This window comes from Amphiprion ocellaris, chromosome 5 (genome assembly GCF_022539595.1).
Source record: "Amphiprion ocellaris isolate individual 3 ecotype Okinawa chromosome 5, ASM2253959v1, whole genome shotgun sequence".
NCBI lineage: Eukaryota > Metazoa > Chordata > Actinopteri > Pomacentridae > Amphiprion > Amphiprion ocellaris.
In genome coordinates, this window is record NC_072770.1 from 23,112,663 (window position 1) to 23,134,750 (window position 22,088).

The 22,088-nt window shown below is 39.6% G+C and overlaps 1 protein-coding gene across 1 annotated transcript; it reads right to left on the reverse strand.

Moving 5' to 3' along the window:
• Positions 1-8,951: 8,951 nt before the first annotated feature.
• Positions 8,952-21,889, reverse strand: ccdc3b (coiled-coil domain containing 3b). The gene is made up of 3 exons (XM_023297406.3): positions 21,076-21,889; positions 15,205-15,379; positions 8,952-10,781 (listed from the first exon to the last, which is right to left on the reverse strand). The coding sequence occupies exons 1-3, from the start codon at positions 21,432-21,434 to the stop codon at positions 10,488-10,490; spliced, it is 828 nt and encodes a 275-aa protein (XP_023153174.1). The 5' UTR covers positions 21,435-21,889; the 3' UTR covers positions 8,952-10,487.
• Positions 21,890-22,088: the final 199 nt, after the last annotated feature.

Genomic DNA, 22,088 nt, shown 5'->3' on the forward strand with positions numbered 1-22,088 from the left:
TTCACAGCCAAACCACTGTCAGTTTCTGCAGGTTTGTGCCCAACACAGCTGCCCACTGGTCTACAAACATTAATTTGTCACTCCCATCCAAGGTGACCTGCTGCTTCTGGCATAAAGTTACACTCCGGTAATTATAAAGATAAATGATAAGATATAGTAGGTTATTGCAAATGACACACAAGCTTCAACTGTGTGAGTTTATACAGCATTTTTGGAGAAAAAAGTACCTCACAAATCAAATATCTCTTTTAAAACCTTCGCTCTTCAATGTTACCTGTTTCACCTCACTGTAAGTGTTGCTTTCAGGATTGAAATGAACGGTGCTGTGTGCACAGAAGAAAAAAGCGAGAACATGTCTGTCAGCAGGAATCTATTGTGTTAATATCCGTCAGTGTTCTCAGGAGGTTTATGTGCCCATTACGTCCATGCTGTCCATCAACACGTGTGCTGTCATAGGTATGGAAAGTTTTACCATCTCTTTAAGCTCTTCACTCTTTCTAGCACTTTTTTCCAGGTGGAAAAAAAAGTTTTTTAAATAAATATCAGGTGAATCTGTTCTTCCATGAGACCATTCAGGAAAAGAAAACAGGGAAACTATTACATATATTTTTAAAAATTCTCAAAAAAAATTAATGTGTAATATTTCAAGTGAGTCAGATTCGTGACCAGTGAGTTGTATTTTATAAGCCTAGTGACAGAAATATAGCCACAGTCTACTTGCAATATTTTTCCTGTTGTAAGAAATGCAACACTTGCTGTATGTGCTGCTTGCAAATAGCTAAACGCAATGTGTTAACAAAATTGTGTCATTTTATGTTAAATATTATGCTGCATGAACTATTTTAATTATAGAATATGAAATAACAAATGAATAAATGAGTTACACTGTCTTGGGTTATATTGCATTCCACTTTATGTGCATGCAACCATCTTTTCAGCATCTGCAGCAAGTCAGATGTGTTCCTCCTCTTTATCCCGTGGCTGAACCCAGCAGATCTCACCAAAATCTGACTACAAACAGACCAATAAAACATAACCTCTTTGGTGGAGGTATTAGCTAATTCAATGACATGCCATGTCCACTCAGATATGCTGTTTATTTTCATATGACACACACAGGAGGGCATTCAAAACTTAATCTCATCCAGAAGTCACTGCACAAACAGCTCAGTGATGCCGCATTACATGCAGCCCACAGCTAAAACTCCAAAAAGACGTTTGTGTTTTGTTTGTTAAAAAAATAGTTTGTTGAAAAGTAATTTAAGTGATCCAGCTGTGACTAATTTCTTTATCCTCACTGGTAAACTGTCACTCTCTCTCTCTCTTGCACACACTTCAGGACTGAAAAGGCCTACACATAGATCAGGTGAGCAGTGGCTTGACTAACAAACAGATGTTTTGATAGCTTAAGGGCAGCTTTATGCGCAAAATACCAAACACACACACACACACACACACACACACTCACTCACTCTCTCCCCCTTTAGCTAATCACTGACATCTTTTCCTTGAATATCAGTTGTACATTTGTTTTGGATGCATCGTCAGACAACCCCGAGCATCTTGGACAAATATTTATTTTGGACCAAAACAGACAAAAAGCATTAATGCGCAAAGATTTTCCAGTTCCATTTCTCCTCGGTCCTGTGGCCTTGCATTGTTTCAGGAGCAAAACCAGGTTGTTTGAATTTGAACAAGTAAAAGTCCCTGAGGTGCTGGAGGAATAGCGGCAAGCAAGAGTCTAAACTACACAGTGAGATCACCGTCCTCCTTGTGCCCTGGAGATGAGTGACGTGCAGATTGTGAACAATTCACTCGCTGTGAATGAGTCATTTTAGCAGAACTAAGTGGGAAAAGATGATGCGAAAGGATTCCTCTACAGGCCCATAGTTAATAATGCTACCTAGTAAACCTGAAATCAAATCCAAAAACTCATACTGATGGTCTGAATCCTGAGCTTTCTTGGATTATCGCACAGAGGACTGTAGCTTTTGAAGGCAAAGCACCACAGTTGATGAAAACTTGCAGACACTCAAAGGCCTGCATGACTGTGCAAACCACAGTTGGTAATAATAAACAGGATGGAGAGGAGGATGAAAAACGAGGGATGGAGAGTATCTGGCAGAATGCGGAGAGCCACTAATTTTCCACTTTTGGGAAAATTCTGCCTACAATTAGGGTTAAACATCGCCAGAAACTTGACATTCATGTTACTTGCATTAGCAATACATCTGATACCAGCCCTGGCTCAGCTCGTGAGACGACGGCACGATGAAAAGGAAACACTCTGTCAGGAGGAAAACACGAGAGGAGCAGGATAGATGGAGAAGAAAGTCATGAAAGAGTGTTTTTTCCACACCTTTGCACATCTAGAATGGGATTTGACGGAGTTTGTGGGGACAATGGATCAAAGCGGACATCAAACAGGATACAGAGTGGAATCCTGGGTCGCCTGAGGTCACAGTGGGAGACAACGTCGCTGAGTATGCCAACAGAGAGATGTGTGAAATGTGCGTCCATGTGAATGACTTCCCAATAAGACAATTTCCCTCATTCATTCACCCTGACTATGTCCAACATTGTAGTTAAACTTTCAGGATAGATGCTGATTTGTGTTTGTGTGCTAAAGCTCAAAACTGCCCCTTTTTAATGTCTTTACTTCCAAACCCTCTACTCAAACTGGAATGCCTGTAGAAATAAGAACACTGAGAACCCATTTCCCAGTTCTTTACATGCAAAGACACACATACTCTGTAGAATACATGCACACACTGCATTTGCAAACTGCAGGTCTGTGATTTTGTGCGGTTCTTTTTATAGGGAGTAATTTGTTTTCAGATATTATGTTCAGGCTTATTATGCAGGAGACGTTTGTACCAAAGTGCAAGGAGTGCTGTTGATTACAAGAGCTGCAAATTAAATCTGCTCTAACATGCCCAGTGACTCATGCCCTCTTCAGCTTCAAAACTTTGGTTTCTATAACAGCTTACAGCAAAGATTGTATTTCAATTATGGGTTTTGTTCCAGGAGTCAGAAAACCTCATTTAACATCCCACTGACATGTGTAATGACATTAATAACCAACAATACAGCCTACAAACACAGCCTTCCTCTACAGTATTGTTCACTCTGTATTTTGAGTAAGGATTTTTGAAAAACAATGTCATAGATCTGTGTTTTCAGCAGCCTTTAATACAATTTCCCATAAGCCCTCAATCTTAACAGGGGTGACTAAAGAGTCCGTGAGCAAGTTGAGGACCCATACACACAAATAATTGTCTAAATTTATTTAAAAAGGTAAGATTTTAAGTACACTACTGCAGGAGAGATAATGTTTGATGTGCGGTCCTCTAAATTTTCAACTGGCTGTTATCAGATCAGTCAGGTCAATTTAACCTGTATTTTGTTTTATCAACAAATACCTGCAAAATTGCCCCTCGGCTTCAGTTACTTTGAATTTAGTGCAATTTAGCAAATGTTAGTATGCTTGAACAGAACTAAGGAAAAGGGGGAAGGTTATTTGTTTTTTGCTGAAACAAAGGTTCTGTAACTTTTTGTAGAAATGGAGGTGGTGTCCCTGGATTTATATTTAATTTCAACCTGCTCTTGTGAGATTTGTTATGATAAAAGAGCCACAGTCCGCTGGTGTATGCTGCTTATCTGTGGACCAATTTAATCTGGTATCATACCTCAGAGTTCTACATAGTTGTGGTTGAAATGGAAGGAGAGAGTCATGAGAAAACTGTGTGAGGCCTGGTACAGTTTGCAGAGATGTGCCCTGAGGGTTTAACAGAGGCCATCTGAAACAGAAAGACAGTAAGCAGCAAAACTAATCAAAAACAGACAACTTTATTTTTGCCAGGACTTCTGCAACCAATTTCACCATGATCTTCTGTCACTGCTGGACCCATCCAGCTTCACGACTGTGGGCTGTATATGAAAGACAGACTTCACCCATTTGTTTTTTGAGTATAAATATGGAGCCTTGATTTTTGGAAATTGGCTTTGAACATCTTGGTCAGATGTAACAACCCTGGTCCGGTACTCAATTTACCAGAGATCTTGAGTGCACCACGCATGGTGATATGGTAACAGGGTTGCGGTGCTATTTGTTGTACAGTTGTGTGGCAACTTTACATACATTAGTCAACAATAACTGACCACATGATCAAATGTTAGACTGACTTTATGACTAGTTCATGAAGTCATCATGTTTGCACTTGTTTTAGTTCCACAAACAAACAGCTTAATACTTACGTCTATAAAAGATTATGTCCATTTTTACTCACTATCTTCTAATCAGTTTGATCAGACTGCCAGTCAATATTTAATGTTCCAAAAACTTGAAGGATATTTTTGTGCCTTTTCATCTATACTAGTTCATGCAAAGATTAGAGGAAAAAAATGTAGTTCACTGTGGTGCTCAAAGGCAATCGCCAGCTGCTCTCAACATTTAAGGTGGAATATTTTCCTGCATGATGCTCAGGACATGAGTTAATGCTGGAAACACATCTTCAGTGTCAATATGACAGCTTTGACCATTAGTTTTTATTATCTCTCTTGCATGACAAACCCCACGGTGATGATTGGATCCTCTTAAGCATTAAACATGTAGATGAATTTGAACCAGATTATGTAAACTGCATAAACTCATTAGGAAAATGTTTACTGAGATAACCTCTTTTTGCAGCCAGAGGAGTCGCCCCCTGCTGGCTTTTGGAAAGAATCCAGGATAGTTTCATTTTTCAGTCATGGACTCTATGTCCGTCTTTTAATTATGGTCTATGATCTTCACTCAGCAAATTATACCTAAACTTGATTGCAGGCTTTTACATATGAACTTCATTCTCTTGCCAAACCAAATCACACTGTGCTGATTACACCTCTCAGTAACAGGTAAATGTCTGTATTGTGCAGTATGCTGGAATTTTAAATATGGTGTATGTGATGACAGTCCTGTGCTGGTTTTACTTTAACCAGCAATAATTGGTTTACCAGAGCTAAAGAGGGAAGCAACTGAAGTAGAGACAGATCAGACTACAGCAGCGATGACTATGGTGGAAAAAAACTTTAGAAGCATCTAAGAAAAGCTTCCTATGCACCAGATACAAAATAATCTCAGCATTCAGAAGAAGGATTATAGTTTCAAACAGAAAGCGCTCACTGGCGAGACATACGTCATAAGCAAGCACTGACAGTGTAATTACTCTCACTGCCAGAAATCCCAAACAGCAGGTTTAAGCTCTGCATAACATCTGAACCACTGATCTCTAAAGAAAGCAGCAACATCCAGCCCACAAATACCTAAATCTGAGATGTACACAACAATCAAAATAATATCATCCATCACCAGTTTACAAAGAACAGCAAACCCACAGCATACTCCTCTCAAAACTATGCATAAACCTCAAATGGTGTCCAGACTGAAAACCCAGAACAAGCCTCAACTCCTGAACAATCACTCAAAAATGCTGTAAACATCCGAAGAGGAAAATATGGTGCTATAAACCTAACTTTCCCAAGTCTAACCGTTAGATGTAAAAACAGATATGCAGCTTTAACAGCAAGCACATGAATTCGTCCTGCTCTACTAATGGACCTCATGAGCAACCCAAACAAAGAAAGGAATAATTACAAGTCAGGGGTGAAGGAAAAGAAAAGGGACAAGAAAGAAATTAGTTGTTAGTGAAGGTAAAAACATCAATTTACCTTCAATTACATGGAAAATAAAAAGATGGAAAGAAGAGACGACCCCCAACTAAACGGAGAAAAACGTGTTTGAGCTCTTGAAACAATGTCCAGTCAGAAATAAAGTTATTTGTGGTCTTTAGCCATTAAGTGCAAACATGACAAATTGTTTCACAGAATGAAAAAACAAAAATGAGACTGAAATTCTCAAGTGTGACCCATGGTCTTTTTGTGTGCCATGTCTGGGCCAAGGAATTTAATCTGGTGTTATGGCCATTACTGTAGCCTTCAAGTAAAATACTGAGCTCACCCTTTTTGGCTCACTGAGATACTTGTGCTGCATTTCCTTTCCTCTCTGGGATAACAAGACTGAGCTTACAGTGTGGAGCAGCGGCTAAAAGCATGGTACTGTGATTTTAGTTAGACTGGAACAGCAGTGGTCTCTGAGGGAAACGCACACACATCAGTCATTCTTATTGAAACAGACGTGGACAGGCAACAATGAAAAATCACCTCCTCTTCGCCAGAGTACAGCTGGTCAAGTGTAAAGAGACGGCCAGGAAATGTTTCCACTCAAATGAAAAGCATGTTCATGGAGGTGCTGGGTAATGTTCTCTTTGTGAGGACTGAAAGGTAGAGTTGTATGAAAGCTGCAGACTGACAGTGGCTAGCAATTGGCTGCAACAAAAGGTCTTTTTTTTTTTTTTTTTTTTTTAAATAAAAAAACTGACCTGAATTTTAAGTTTTATTACAATTCATATCTCCATATTTAGCCATTCTAGCGCTATGGCTGCTCATTGGTCCACCTCTTTGGTGCATGCAAGCTGAAATATCTCAGCTATTAGATGGATTTATCTTACGTTTACAAAGACATTCATATTGCACAGATGAATGCTGACTTCTTTTGACTCATTAGATGCACAATCAAGTAAAAAAATTCAGTTTAATTTTAGTATAGAGAATGCAAAACAAATCCCACCAACCTCAACTATACTGTGTGTTTGCTGCCAATTAGCAAATGCTAACATGCCACCATGTTCAACTGACACATTGAATCAGCTCGTCAGCACCGTCACTGTAAACACACAGTATAATATTCTCTTTGGAACAGTCAGTTTTTAGCTCCACCCAAATATCTACCCATCCATCTATCCATTATCTAGACGCCGCTGGAGTCTATCCCAGCTGACTTAGGGCAAAGGTCCTTATGGAATATTTCGATAGATAGATAGATAGATAGATAGATAGATAGATAGATAGATAGATAGATAGATAGATAGATAGATAGATAGATAGATACTTTATTAATCCTGAGGGAAATTCAAGAAAATGGTTATCTAAATGTTCTAAGCTTGTAACATCATGGGGAATGTGTCATGCCAGTGGGAAAATGACTATATTTCAATTAATAAACACAAAAATGAAAAGTACACCACACAATACTTAAATACAGGAGTGAATAATTTAACAGTGATAATCTGAGGTAACGGCAAGTGGAAACGTTAGCTCCACTATGTTTGCATGACAGCTCAAGATGCACATTTGCCCCCTAAAAGAGTCGCTAGCCAAGCTTAGTCTTGTTTTTCTTATAATTGGGGTGACTAATTCAAAACACAAAGAACTGGGCTTCTTAGTTTGTAGGAAAATTGGTTTTCCAAGTGCAGGCCCAAGTAATTATCTACAGAAACAATAAAGCCAATGTCAGGTTACAAAGCTCAGAGTTTGAAACCCCTCTGGTGGATTTCGTTTTGCGGAGCAATGACAGACCGGGTGAAAGACTAAGTGTACCTGCTTGAGAAAATGTGAAGTGAAAGGAAGAAAAATGGAAAGAATATAATGTATTAACCAATCAGATGTCCTGGGATTATCAACACAAAAAAAGAAAGTAGAGCAGCCAAAGAAAGTAACAGCATCAAGCCATAAAACAAGGCCAAATAAACAAACCATGTCCACAGATAGCCAGGTTCTCTGGAAGGGACCACCACTGTGCAGTCACTTTGCCTGACATCTGTTTTGCAGCTTGGCTGTGGACGGTGGTTTATGTTGAGAAAGCAGTGTGTGTATATCATCTTTGGCCCGGGTCCATGAGATCTTGACAGTTGGCTGCAGGCAAGGATGTCTGATGCAGGGAGACGAAACAGACAATAAAAAAAGATGAGGAGTGTGGAGCTGTCCTCGGCAACACTTGCTCTCTTTGCTCAAGAGGTCAAATGATGCGCGAGAAGAAAAGTCAGTAAATGTCTCCTTTATATCCTGCTTTACTGCAGAACAACCCTGCAAGAGACTCCCCGACATTAAGCATATTTGAAAGGTGTCTGTTTTTTTGTTTCTCTTCTCGCCATGCAGACCCTGCCCCTCATTCCCCATTTTACGGGACAGCACCATATGGAAGAAATTTGGTTCACTCTCCTGGAAATGGTGTTGAAAATTTCATCTGCCAGGACGATTTTGTGTCTGAATTGGTCCTGTGTTCATTCTGAATGTGCACCAGATCGAAACCGGACAAAAGCTTGAAAGGAAAAGGTCAACATGAGGCCAATTTATTTATAGGGCTCATGTTGCTTTTGACTTTGTACCAGTTCTTTTAGAACTTTTGATTTATTAGGAGTGAGTTGCACTAAACATATTGCGCATGCCAGAAAGCATTTATCATTTCTGACTTGAATACATGGAACACAGGAAACATGACAACTGAAGTCTGAAACTTACACTTGCATTCATTATCCGTCTGCATCAGATCTCTCAGTAGTCGCCTTGTTCTGCTGCTTGGCTCGACACATTTCTAGACACATTTATATCAAAACATCAAAGGTGCAGATAAAAAGATTTTTAGAACATTACATAAAATAAAAAGAGTGCATCAGTGTCAGTCAAAGAACCACAACTGGTTGAAAATGTTACATGAAACCGTCCTCTGTTGCTGTTGGGACGTGTCTGGAAAACTCTGTGAGACAAAGGGGTGTAATATTAGGAACAGAAGACTCAGAAACCCAACATTTCCATGGAACTGTGACTTGCAAAATCCGACTGTAGTGAATGTGGTGCTGCAGAGGAAGTATTAATTTTCTTGCTTGATTTACATGTTGCTATTTTCAAAATTTTACACGTAACAATTGCACCTGGAACTGTTTTGTAAGTCCCAACGAGGCTATAATCTGTGGCTGTATTATTTTTGTTGAAATTCAATTCTTTTTTTTCAGAATTCATCAAATAATAGCACTTCAGGAGAAAACAAAATCAACTGTGACAACTAAGCAGAAACATTTAGTAAAAGTTAATTTATTTTAAAAAATGGAACAGCAACTATTACAAAACTGATAATACTATTAGCAAAGCAAGCCAGATGTGTATAGTTTATAGAAGGCAAAATAATAACAAGATAAAATACAGAATTTATTATATAAGCAAATCATTTTTGACACAGAAAATGCCAATCCTGTACCATGTCGGGCTCACAGGCCGGACTTTATAGGTGCTCAGCACCCTGCATTCAAATACAAATATGAAACTTTGATTCAGAAAAATCATTTGAACAAAGTGGAATGTAGACAAAATACACTCCTGGGAAAAATTCACTGAATTCAATGCATCACTGCACAGGTGAAGAAGTATGGTATAATGTGATTTTGGTACATCCTCTGTTCCTCTGTAGTTAAACTTACATACGCAATCAGATTATTATGTATTTCCACTTACACCACACACACTTACTGTAGCTCACAACCTTGCACATCAAATATTTTTTAAGCATCCAAAATCAACCTAATGCCATACATTTTTTAAGAGGTAAAAAAATAAAGTTTTTTATTTGACACCATTCAATCCACAAAATGTGTTAACACCCTACTACTTTTGGAAATTAGAAATAATTAGAATAGATTTTTGACATATTGTATAAATGTGGAGTCGCAAAAGGCAAAGTCTGATTTTAAGCATTTTGAAAGTATTTCAAAAGTACATACTGCTAGTATTAACACTATGCATGATGTGTCCAGCACAGAAAAAACAGTTATATCACAGGAGATATTCAATTTCCAATGTTCTGACATTATGTATGTGTTGTTTCAACAGTGCATCCATCAGCTATAAACAATGAGCTTTTGAATATCTGGAGAATGTTTGTGCTGTCACCTAACAGAGAAACAAAAACAGTTGTAAAAGTTGGGGGACAGACAGCAGCAACAGTTATTCAGAGAGAATAATTATTTAAAGAAAAGGCACTTTGTAGCGTAGTATCAATGGCACAAATAAAAACGACAAAGCTCGGATGGGTAGTGTTGTTTTGGCTTGACTGAGCAAAAACCTAGAAAATTGTAATTGAAGTTGTCTAAGGGGAACAGACTTTAGAAAATCTAACCGGTGACGGGAGATTTGGGGGTGTTATTCCTATTGACTTGTTTATAAATGCAAATGCTTGTCCTTCAGACAAAATCCTGCAAGAAAACTTGCAAAACCAGCATTGGCACCAACAAGTAATACCATCCTAAAAAATGGACAAAGGATTCATGAAAATGAGGTTGTAAGACTCTGACAATAAACACAGTAAAATGCTTGTCAGTATCAGCAAAGCATTTCCACAATGGAGAAAACATTGCAATTGCTTCAGCATCAAGTTACATTCTGAGCTTGTAGTTCTTTTCCTGCCTACTGCAGCTTTAATTGATCTGAACTGTTAAGGATTTCTGCTGTAGCTGTTACCTCACCCAACTTTTCGCTCACTATCTTTTCAGTCTGATCTGCCACTGACGCTTCAAAAGGAGCAAAATTCGCTTAACACAGAACAAAGTAGGGTGAAAACTCTATTTTTTTAGCTTCTTAGAGAGGACCTTTTTAAGTGGCTGGGTCTTCTGGTCCTGGGTTGTGTCCTGATCAAGGTGACTTTGGGGCGTCTTTGACTCGTAGAGCTGCTTGAGGTTGAGGGTCTGTTGCTCCTTTGTTGTTTCTCGTTGGGCCTGACGTAGCAGACGTTTCATGGTCTTCACCTTTTCCCTCAGGTGGCCATTGGCTTTCTCCAAGGTACGAACTTTCTGGGAGAGAGTCCTCACCCTCTCTTCCTCCTCAAACAGAGCTTTCTGCACCGTGGAGCACAACAACTGAGACGAGAAAAGAAAAAGATGTGTTTGTTATGTCCAGCTATTACAACAAAAACACAAGGAGAATTTCAGTAAGTGCACTTCAGGCAAATGTGTTTCCAACTGTGACTCATTACAACATTCATCTCCCTCACCCCAACCAGTCAAGGCAGATGGCAGCCCTACCTGAGCCTGGTTCTGCTGGAGGTTTCTTTTCGTTACATGAAAGGTTTTCTTTCCACTGTGATGGCCCAAAGAGACAGTTGGGTTTCCTTCAGTAATATAATATTTTAAGATTTTGATCTTACAATGTGAATGTGAAGTGTCCCTAGATGACTTATGTTGTGAACTATGTAAACAACATTGAACTGAACTGACAAATGAGACATCAGGTCTATTCAGACGTCTTGCAAGGCCAGTATCAGCTCATTTTCTGCAAAGTTTCCCACAGAATTTCATCTTTGACTGCCATTAGGGTGAAATCATATTTGGATTTTTTTCACATACTAAATACTGATGTCAGACTCAATATGTTTCTGTTACATTTATGACGTAGCACCTGACAGATGTGCTGTTGTTGATACTGGTGTTCCTTGAGAACACGTCTGGCATGCTCCTCGGACTGACAAATGGTGCCAATAGCTCCTAAGTCTTTCCGCGTATTCCACTGTTTGTGTATGAAAGAGCCCAAACCAAACAAGAATTTAAAAAAAGAGAAGGGAAAGAAGAAAAATCAAGAAATTAATCATGCAGTATTTCGAAGACTATGTTTTCCTTGCTGTGGAACAGTCCGTTAGCTGTTTCAGTGGCATAATGTTGTGCTCTTTATGTAACAGTCAATTTATTTAAGCCAAAGACAACACAACAGTGTAGCTCCAGGTAGCGACTAAGATCAATCTGTGGTGAGGAACTCAGTTACACATCATACTCCCCCTATTTCATCGAGACACCACTGAGATGAAACTCAACATGCCTGTGAAGCTGTGACAGACAATCCAAAGGGCTAGACCTTTCCTAGGTGAAAAAATGAGCTCCAGATGCCTTCGACTGCCTGCCTGTCTGCGTGAGTGTGGATTTCCTCAGCAGAGCCTAATGCTTCCACATGGGCCAGCGTAAAACTCTGATGTAAGTTCTCCACCATCAGATAACAACCGCTAAGGGTTTTGAGGAAATGTCAAAAATGTGCTGCTGGCTGCCGGGCCACATCACTGGTTAGTACATTACTTGCTGTAATGTTAGCTGTGGATTGTCCCCCCATGTGCTTAGTTATACCCCAGAGGGATTGCTATGGAAGTATGAAACTTTATAAATTAAAAAAAAAAAGACGTTTAGAGGCCGAACAAGTAGAAGTTGTAAAATATCTGTTGTGTGCACATATGGCATCATTTTCACATAAACACATTCAGTTAGAGACTGATCGAATACCAGCCAAGACTGACTTGTCAGCATATTTCTTCTCCTATATTTTGCTGATTGTTATTAAGTCTGGTGCACAAAAACTGTTACAACGTACACTGGTAAAGTCACATCTAAATGCAAATACTCCATGCAGTTTGGATATATGTAAATTAGGGGTCAACGATCATTGGCCCGCCTAATAATTAGGATTTTTCAGATCATTGGTATTGTTTATTTTTATAAATACAACTTCACAATAATATAAATGAACTCATAAATGCAATACGTCGGTTCTAATGCAGCTGCCTTACTTTGTAATCCTGAATAATGTCCCACCCACAGCACAGTCTGACTGGTTAGATGTCACAAGTAATAGCATACTAACACTAAAATGAACAATTATGAGCATAAATAAACAAAGGCATTTCAGCAAACCTTAGCATTGAAATTTTGGTGCTATACTAAATTTTGACAACATTTTCATTTTTACAAGTCTTCATTTATCAGTTTTCAGCCTCCTTACTAATGATTGGCGCTGAAAAATATATCTGTCAATCCCTAATCAAAATAAAGTAAAGACATAAGGAACAACCAGGAATATGCTGCAGTGTCCAACATGAAGAGAGAGAGCGAGAAAAGAGCAGGAAGAAGAAATTTAGAAAAAACAACACAAAAGCATCAAAGAGTGATGCTTCTAAATATATGTTTTTTATGGCAACATGGAGCAGAAGGTCTGGTTCAGCAGGAGAGGGTCAGAAAGCTGATGATGTATCCTGGAGTAGCACAGGGCACAGCATATAGCTCTCAAATGTTAGTAATTATCAAAAACTGTTTTATGCATCATATGAACCAAACACGTAGGATGTTATATTCAATTCAATACTAAGAGTCGCATTGTAATTGCACTGAAAAGTCGATCTACTCCTGGTGCAGCAAGTAATTCATTTAGGATGCAGAAGTCCATCCATGGCAGGACACACTGTATGTCGCATATGAAACAAAGCATTAAATTGTCAAGCATCGTTGCTATTTGCACATCTTCGTGGGAAAACTGTTTCAAAAATCTGCAACTCAAAGGTAAGCTTGTTTTGTTTCTTCACAAAAACCTAAGCTTCTATCACTCAACAAGATGTGGCAGGGAGGATTTAAATGGAGGTTTGAAAGTTATGATTATCCTCTATTTAACTATTAATCTCATGCTACTGAAAGCTGTGTGTAAAGGGAGAACTGTAATTTCTAAATGCCTCATCAGTCCAGCAGGCCTTCTAATGTGTCTGACTGTACATCTTCCAAATATCTGATTTCAGTAATGCAGCTTGCAGTGAGGTGTCATTTCCCATTTCAGATGAAGCACAATTAAAACCTAAGAGGAAAGCACAGGCTGTTGAGGGACTTCCCATGATGCACTGAGCTCCTCTCCTCTATATCTCTCCATACATTTACATACAACCATTGCATGTTACTAATTTTGTGTCTTCTCTCTCCTGTAGTTTGTGCTTTGTTCTCTCTGCAGGTATCTATGGCTGCGGAGCTACATGTTTCAGATCAGTGGATACTGGCCTCACCAACCTCCCCAGTGTTTACTGCTCTCCTAAGTGTTCTCTCTCCCCTTTACTCTCACCCTGACCAGTCGAGGCAGATATCCACCTTCCCTGAGCCTGGTTCTGCTGAAGGATTCTCCCTGCTAAAGTGAAGTTACTTCTTCCCACTATGGCCAAGATCTTCTCAAATAAAATAGTCTGGATTTGTTGGGTTTCACTCGATTGTATGGTCTTCATCTTTCTATGTGAAGTGCCTGGGATGACTCGTGTTGTGAATTGGCGCTATATAAATAAAATGGAATTAAACTTAATTCGACAAACAAACATGTATATTTGTGCCCTGCATGGAAGCAAAATTTAGTTATGTGTTCACCTTTGTGTGAAATTAAGATCTAACAATCTAATCACTGCATTAGCGTTAGAAACATAAAACTGTGGGAAAACCCTGATTGCTAAAATAATGTTTTTGTTACTGACACAGTTTGGTGTTAAATATTAAGATGACTTCATGCCATTTAATTTACTTCGGTTCACACTGGATTATACAGTGTGCTGTGTATTGCATGATGTGATGTGAATTTAGGTGAGTTGTCCAAACAATGGTTGCTCAGTACCAGTAAAAACAAAGTCCGTTTTTATTTTGTTAAGAGTAAATCTAATAATGAGAATGATGTAAGAAAGCAGCACTGATATTGAGATGTCGCGCTGTAATTATAATCACAGGCCTGACCCAAAAGTTTGCTGTTAATGGAAACATAAAACCATGTTTTCATTCTCTTTACCCATGGCAGATCTTTGCTTTTATGAGTACTCAGCAAATGATTAGAAACAGACAGAAGAGGACTGACCTAAATCAGGGGGATCATGCCAGAGGTTTAAATTCATTAAAGGAGATAAAGCTGTGGTGAGTTGCTGGAAACCATTTATGTGCTGACGTGTGGACTCTGAGACAAACTGGAGGAGATTTAACAAAGACAAGGAGCCAGTTTTCCAGTGATGCTTATGTATAAATGAGCTTTGAGCAATGACACAGTGACAGCAGGGGTGTGAATGTGAAGTGGAAATGTGCATTATTGTGAGCATCTCAGGTAGAGCGACCTTCAAATACTCTCGTTTGCCTTTCGTTATTGATTTTGTTAGTAATTTTATTGCATTTTTTTTCTTTAAACAAAATTAGTTCATTGTCTTGCCAAACCTCAGAAAATGTGCTTCTGGTTTCCCGTGCATTAAGAACAGATTAACTTGCCAGCTTCTTCACAGTATTAATTTGAAAACACCAGGATATATTACTGAATCTTCTTTGTATGCACCACAGTTTCTTTGGCTATTGGGGATTTTTGGACTCTTTTCCCTGAAATATCTGTGCAGCCACCATGAACCTGTCCCAGCTGCATCCAAACAGATGCCCTTTTTACTAACTATCTGATACAGATGAGTTCAAAATAATGAAACGTTTTATTGACACTAAAACAAGTCTATGGTGGTGGTTCTGAGTCACTACATACCCGGCTGTCCTCCTGAGCCTCCCACTCTGGGGTAAAGGTATGGACTTGGGTTCCTGGTGTGCAGTTGGAAAACTGGAAGAGGCTTGCAAACATGCGGTGGTTGTCAGTTGTGTCTGGAAAGATGGGGTCCTGGAAGTTCACTCCATGGGGGACGATATTGTAGTTCTCATCCATCCTGCATGGAACACAGAGAAAACATTGTGTTGACACGTTGGTGAACAGAGACAAAATCTGGACTTTCAAGGAAAATTTAGGTGCATAGGAAAGCAAACACAAATGTAGATTCAGACACACACAAAGTAATGTATTATGTAATACTTAATTGTAATCAGGAGTCCATTTAAATGGAAGCAGCTGGACTTACTTGTAGCTATTTAACCCAAACTCTGTTTAACTGAGCATTTAGTAATTTAGTTTAAACAGTTTGTACCTATACTGTTTATAAAACTGACAAACATACGCCATTAGTAAAAGAACATTTTTTGGGGAATAGTATCAATGCAGAATTGTTAACAGACCTTCGTCTATTTTTATGTAAATTCAAGCATTATGTGAATGACTCAAACCAGTGAATTACAAGCCAAAGGGATTTAAGGGGGCATGTTTCATATCTTCAGGAAGTCTTGAAGCAGCGTGTTTCCATACATCTGGATTCAATCTCATATCCCTCCAGGGACATCAAAAGTTTGGCTGTCCCTATCCGAGACTATATGTGGCTGCTGGATACGTGGGTATATGTGCATGTTAGAAAAGCAAGAAGAAAGCTGATGTTTTGCTTCAACAGAAGACGTCAAAGGTTAAATGTAATCACTGTGACCAGTAGGTCAGAGGAAACATGGAACCAGAGAAACATATCTGGGCTTGACAACTGCAGAAGAATGAACTAAAAAGAACCCAATTTTAAACTAAACTGAACTCAATAATTGAAACACAACCCTCTTTATTGCACAGTGCCAGCTGTAGTACATGTTGCACAGTACACAAGCAGCCCATGCACAAAGTCTCTTCTCTTTTTGTATTGAGTTGTTTTCCTTTGACAGAGAAGTCGAAATTCTCAAAGGACTGAAAAGTAGGCTGAAGTTTTTACAGTGAGCATATGGTAGAAGCAGAACACTCAATCTGTCTCATTTAAAGATCCTGAGGGACATCCTCAAATGCATTTTTCTCCATGGGGCTTTGATTCGTCCTGTCCAGAGAGCTTATACTCGTGATTGATTGGAAAGACTATTTTAGTCTGAGACAGTGTTTTGGAGGCTTTTATAGCAGGAAATGAACATCCACTGGAGACTGTGATGAAAAATTTTCCGTTTTTCTCATAGAGCATTTGGGACTTGGTGTTGCACGCTGGTCACAACAGTCCTTTGAAACTCTAAACTGACCAGTTTTAGGTGAATGATGAGGAGTTCCATGTTAGTAAAATTGGCAAAGAGAACAACACGCAAACCCCATTTTTAAGCCATATATCAATTTTTTAAACCAACTGATGAAATGCACTAAAAATCTTTGGGTGTCGTGGTGCCAAATGCCACATTAGGCAAAAGCAAACAGCACTTAGAACAACAGTAACAACAGTAAAAGCACTTAGAAGCAACAAAGATCCATAGAAAATTATTGTGATACATCTCTATGCGATTCAAACCCAAAGGGAATTAAGGCTGCATGTTTTATATCAAACCCAGTGGCACAATGATCAACTGAAGACAGAGCTGTAAAATTGACTTATCTGCGTCTTGCCATAAGATGAGAAAATCAGTAGCTGTCTGCATTGCTAATATGAAGCTACCACCAGCAGTAGGTCAGCTTAGCTTAGAATAAAGACTGAAAGCATGCTAGCCTGGCTCTGTCTGAAGGTGGTAAAATCTGTGTACGAGCAGCTCTAAAATGCACTAATTAACACTTTGTATCTTGTTCAGTCCATAAGTCTTGCACAAAATGTCCTACTGAGTCATAGGTCAACCATTTTAGACCATTTAGACCTTTTATTTTTTTATTGACTAAACAAACATTTTTTGCTTTAGAAGTACGATAGTAGGCTGATTCTGTCATCTTTCCACAGTGCCAGGCTACGTCTTCCATTTTTTTAAGAAGCTAGGCTAAGCTAACCAACTGCTCACTGTAGTCTACACTTCAGAGACAAATACTGCTGTTATTGTCTACTATTGACAAAGAAGAATTTAAATGTGTATCATAACTTTCTGTTGGCCACCCCTTTTGGTCCCTTGGAATCTGAAATAAAAATAAGTGTGAACAAACACTGACAGATCACCTTTTTAGGCTATTATTGCCATTAGTGTTGACAAACAGTGTTTACAAGACTGTTCTCCCATTTAAAAAAAACAAACAAATGAAACTGATCTATAGATTGTTTGTACAAGCAGCCTATTATGACCCATAGTTACATTTCACAATGAGCACACCTTCTAGTGGTTGCAGCTATTAAGACTGAAAGAGAAAGTGAGTCGGTATTCTTCATAGAGTCACAAGGTCCACATAGAGAGAGGAGGTTGGGGTGGTAGGATGGGTTGACAAAACAGTGGACTTAAAGGCTGGGGGTAGTGTCTGTGTAGATTATCAGTCAACTAGGTTATGGTAACCCTAAATGCTTCAATAGAAGTCAACTACGTTTCTCTATTTGGTTCTTAAAGACATTTCACCTGGCATCCAAAAGGCATCCTTAGTTCTAACTAACTGGTTTATTCTCACTCTCAAACCACATGGCTCATGGCCCGTTAATGACCCCAGGTTAACAGCATCCAGCCACTGGTTCAGATATGTGGACGACACCTGGGTCAAGATCAAAGGCCACGAAGTAGAAGCTTTCACAGAACATACCAGAAGCATCAAGTTCACAAGGGAGAATGTCAGGGAAAATAAACTGCCTTTTGTGTGACACTTAACTTTAAAGGAAACACAGACAGATCAGGAGACACCTACTGCTGGACTCTCACCATCTACTGGAACATACACTAGTGGTTATCCTTAAAACACTGAGCTGGGAATATACCTACCAAGACCAAGGGAGCAGAAAGGAGCATAATAGGAACGCATTTAAAACCTGTGGCAACTAGGCCTTTACTAAGTCAGCAAAAAGATCAGTAAAGAACAGTACAAGATCAAACAGAAAAAAAGAACAGACGGAAAAACATTGTCATCTCGGGGAGAAACATAGAAGGATTTTCTTCAAACATAACATCCCAGTACAGTTCAGACCCAGCAACGTTCTCAGAAAAAAACTGATAACCTCAGGATAAAATACCCAAACACAGCTGAGCAATGTTGTATATACAGTCCAATGCAGACCAATTTATAAGGGAGACTCACCTGTTGTTTTATGAGCAGCACAACACAGGAAAGCAAGGTGCTCTAGACAAGACTCAGCAGTCCACCTGAATCTAACACATAAGGGAGTCTCTTTTGAGGGCACAAAAGACAAATGGTTTGAGAGAGGAGTGAAAGGAGCCATCACTGTTAAAATGGAGCAGCTATCTCTAAACAAACAAAGGGGTTTACAACACCAATTAGTGTACCAACTAAGGCACTTAGAACACAGTCCTGAGATCCTTCCCTAGACAATATAACCACCATTAACACCACAGGTCATCAGCCAACAGGCAGTTGGGGGATTTGGCTGTGATAATAAATACCTGGGTCTCCCAACCCATCTATTAGAACTAAGGAAGCCTCTTGAATGGAGGGTGAAACATCTTCAAGAACGAAAACGAGAAGTCCAGTTGCTTTTTACTGAAGCACTTAGTTAAGCTAGTGTTTACTTTCTGCATCCACAAGGGTCTTTTAGGGTCCAAGTGACATAAATTTTGTCAACAGATAGTGTATGCAAGGACCAGTGTGGACATTTATATACCCTCCTATATGCCACAATGCTGGTGCACATATGTTGTATGTGCAGTATTGCACATGTACTGTACACATCCTCAAAGTAGACTCACAGATGCATAAACTTGAACACTAGTCTAACATTGGAGCTTCTTGTTCAAGCTGGAACTCACAACGATTTGTAAAATGAGGGGGAGCTGCTTATTCAGGCAATAATTCACTACCGCTTTTCACTACAAGTTGTGCATTTGATCTCTGTTGTATTACAAACATTTCAAAGCAGTACACTATGTAACAAATAATGTTGCAAATATTAGGCTTCAGTTGGCAAAAGTGGATACTAGCAGTTTTAATAATTAATACCTTATTTATACCTTTCTGAACAATGCTTTGTTTCCCAGAAGCCTGTATCCTTTTGGGGCTAAAGCCTTCTGTGAAGGAAAATGTGGTTCAAAATTTGTAGGGGGTTCCCCTCCATTATATCCTTGGTAAACACAAAGAAAGACCACTGGAGTCATTTACTGGCGTAATCACTGCTTCTTAATTATCTTCAGGTCTGCACTTAAACTGAGCTCTGTTGTGAATAACTTCAAGAAGTTTCCGAGAGCGGTCGTCTGTCTGATAACATCCGGAAGATTTCAGCATCACAACAGGGAACAACAAAGTCAACCCTGCAGGTGGGATTAACTCACACTGGTAAAATTATATTGAAGTCTTTTAGGAGCCATAATCCCACACAGCAATTCACCATTACACATGTGATTCTGCATATATGATGTGTAACATATGCTATAAAAACACTGTGTTGGCTGTGCTGCAGACCCTCATGTGCGACAGCCAAATGTTAAACTTGAGGAATGCCTCTCAGTGTCCTCTCTCTGAGTATCGGACTCTTTGAGGACAGAATGTGAGAGAAAAATCAGTTTTGCCTGTCAGCACACGTTCCCTTCATCAAATGGCATACTGGCGTATTTTAGAAGGACAAAAGGTGGTCCTACCGCCTGCTGGTGTACTGATAACTCTCCTGAGTGAAAATTCTTTGTAGGTTTACCTTCAAGCTGTTGGGAAATGTCTGGCTCTGTAATTACACTGGCTGGAATGCAATAGACGTTTCCTGAGTAACAGTGTTGTTTCTGTCCAACACAGACGTTTAAAAATTTACCTGCCACATACTTTTTGGAAATTTGAGTGGAAAGTTTGGCTGGCTAGTAAATACGTTATTAGCCTGAAAGTCAGGATGGTATCGTGGTGACAGATACTAACTGAAAGAGGATTTATGAGGATAGATGCCAGTCATCTGCCTGATTGAGTCCTACAGGAGTCATTAGGTCCACTTTCATGACAGTACAGACCTAAAAAGATGAAGGTTTTTATCAGATGAAGTAAGCAGGAGCAGGAAAGAGGAGAAGTTCAACGCATGGATTTTATATCACACACAGGAAACAAAAAGCACAGACTCTAAATGAGGATTTTGTCCAAAATATTGCCTTCAGAAACTACAAAGTTAGCTGCAAGTGATGATTCCCACTCTGTTGATGGGATTAAAATTAGGTTATGTTCACTGCATAGAAATAAGAAGCTGCACGTTTCAAGTCCAGCGTTTCAGAAAAGCAAGCTGCACGGCCTGTAACCTAATAAATTGTACATTTATGTGTGTTGTCTTAAAATTAACAGTGTTCCTGTTCAAGGAATTCACAGTCTTCTGTCCTCCAGCCACATATTTAATAGTCAGCACTCATGGAATGTTCAGAAACTTGAATCTTCATTGCATTTTCAGACTGGGAAGATAAGATGAGTTGAATTAAGTGCTGTGTTTGAGGTGGGACTGGATATGAGGGTGTAAGTGGGTCATTCATGTCATGTCATCTAAGGACAGTCAAACAAATAATTGAAACTTTAATAAGTGGGTAAAGTCAGTTTATGACGGAGTAGTACTACAAAACGTGCATTTTTGTAACACTGAATTTGTGCATGTGTGAGACAAGAAAAACGAATGCACTGACTGAGCAGAGAGGATAGCAGGTAGACGTGGTTCACCTGAGGAAGAAGTAGTAGTTGTTGTCTTTGGTGACGCTGTAGGAGAAGCAGGGGAAGTAACCCAGGCCGCTCACATTGAACCTGGAGCCGGCGGGGACCTCCAGCATGCTGCCCCACGCCTGGTCGCACAGCAGCTCGATCTCGGCCGAGTAGAGCAGGTCGGAGTCGTGCTGCCACGGCAGGTAGTTATAGACGCTGTACGACTCCTTGTGCAGCGCCAGCACCTTGGCAAAGACGATGATCTCCGCCAGCTCGGCACGGCACGCTTCAGTCTGCGGTCTCCAGTCGTGGGGCAACTGACAGCCGAAGCTCCCATCAGGACCCGCAGCAGCCAGAATAAACGCCAAAATAATCCACATGATGCCGCGGAGAGGAGAGGAGACGTCTGTTGGATCGGTGAGGCGCACCAGGGCGCACGGTGCTGGTGATGGATGAAGTCACTCAGAAAAAGGAAAGAAAAACTGCAGGGCTTTTACCACACGTGCTTACTTCTGCTAATACTGACTAAAACATACAAAAAGTCAACTTAGAATAAAGTTTTATGCAGCACAGTTGCCCCCAAGTAGTTCCTTCCTTGCGGTCCTTCTATCTCCTGCAGCTCCACTTTTTGCAACTGGATCAGCCCATTCACACCAGCATCTCCTGCAACAGCAGTGCCTCTCACCTTTGAGATGAGAACAGGAGGAGTAAAGCAAAAAAAATAAAAAAATAAATCCAAGACCTGCAAATAAAGTTGCACAAATCCTGCAAAATTACACCTAAAATCGCCCGGCTCCAAGTTGGTAAAATTAGGTAGAATTTAATGCAGCAAAGCCGTCAAGAAGCCACCACAGCAAACAACAAAAGGTTAGACTTAAACTTTAGCAAAGATCAGTGGCGCCCTCTAATGACTATGTGCAACAGTTGAAGTAGTGGTTTTACTTCACCTCAGACCTTATTCCAGGTCATTTTACAGTAAAAGTGGTGTAAAGATCTATTAAAAATACATGCAAGTGATTTTGTCTTCTGAGTAC

Bases quoted from the DNA above. Each gene is read 5' to 3' on its own strand.
- ccdc3b (XM_023297406.3), bottom strand. From the start codon at position 21,434: ATGTGGATTATTTTGGCGTTTATTCTGGCTGCTGCGGGTCCTGATGGG. The intron at 15,380-21,075 runs GTGAACCACGTC...TGTTCCATGCAG, and splicing joins AACTACTACTTCTTCCTCAG to GATGGATGAGAACTACAATA. The intron at 10,782-15,204 runs GTATGTAGTGAC...TTCTCGTCTCAG, and splicing joins AGGCTCAGGAGGACAGCCGG to TTGTTGTGCTCCACGGTGCA.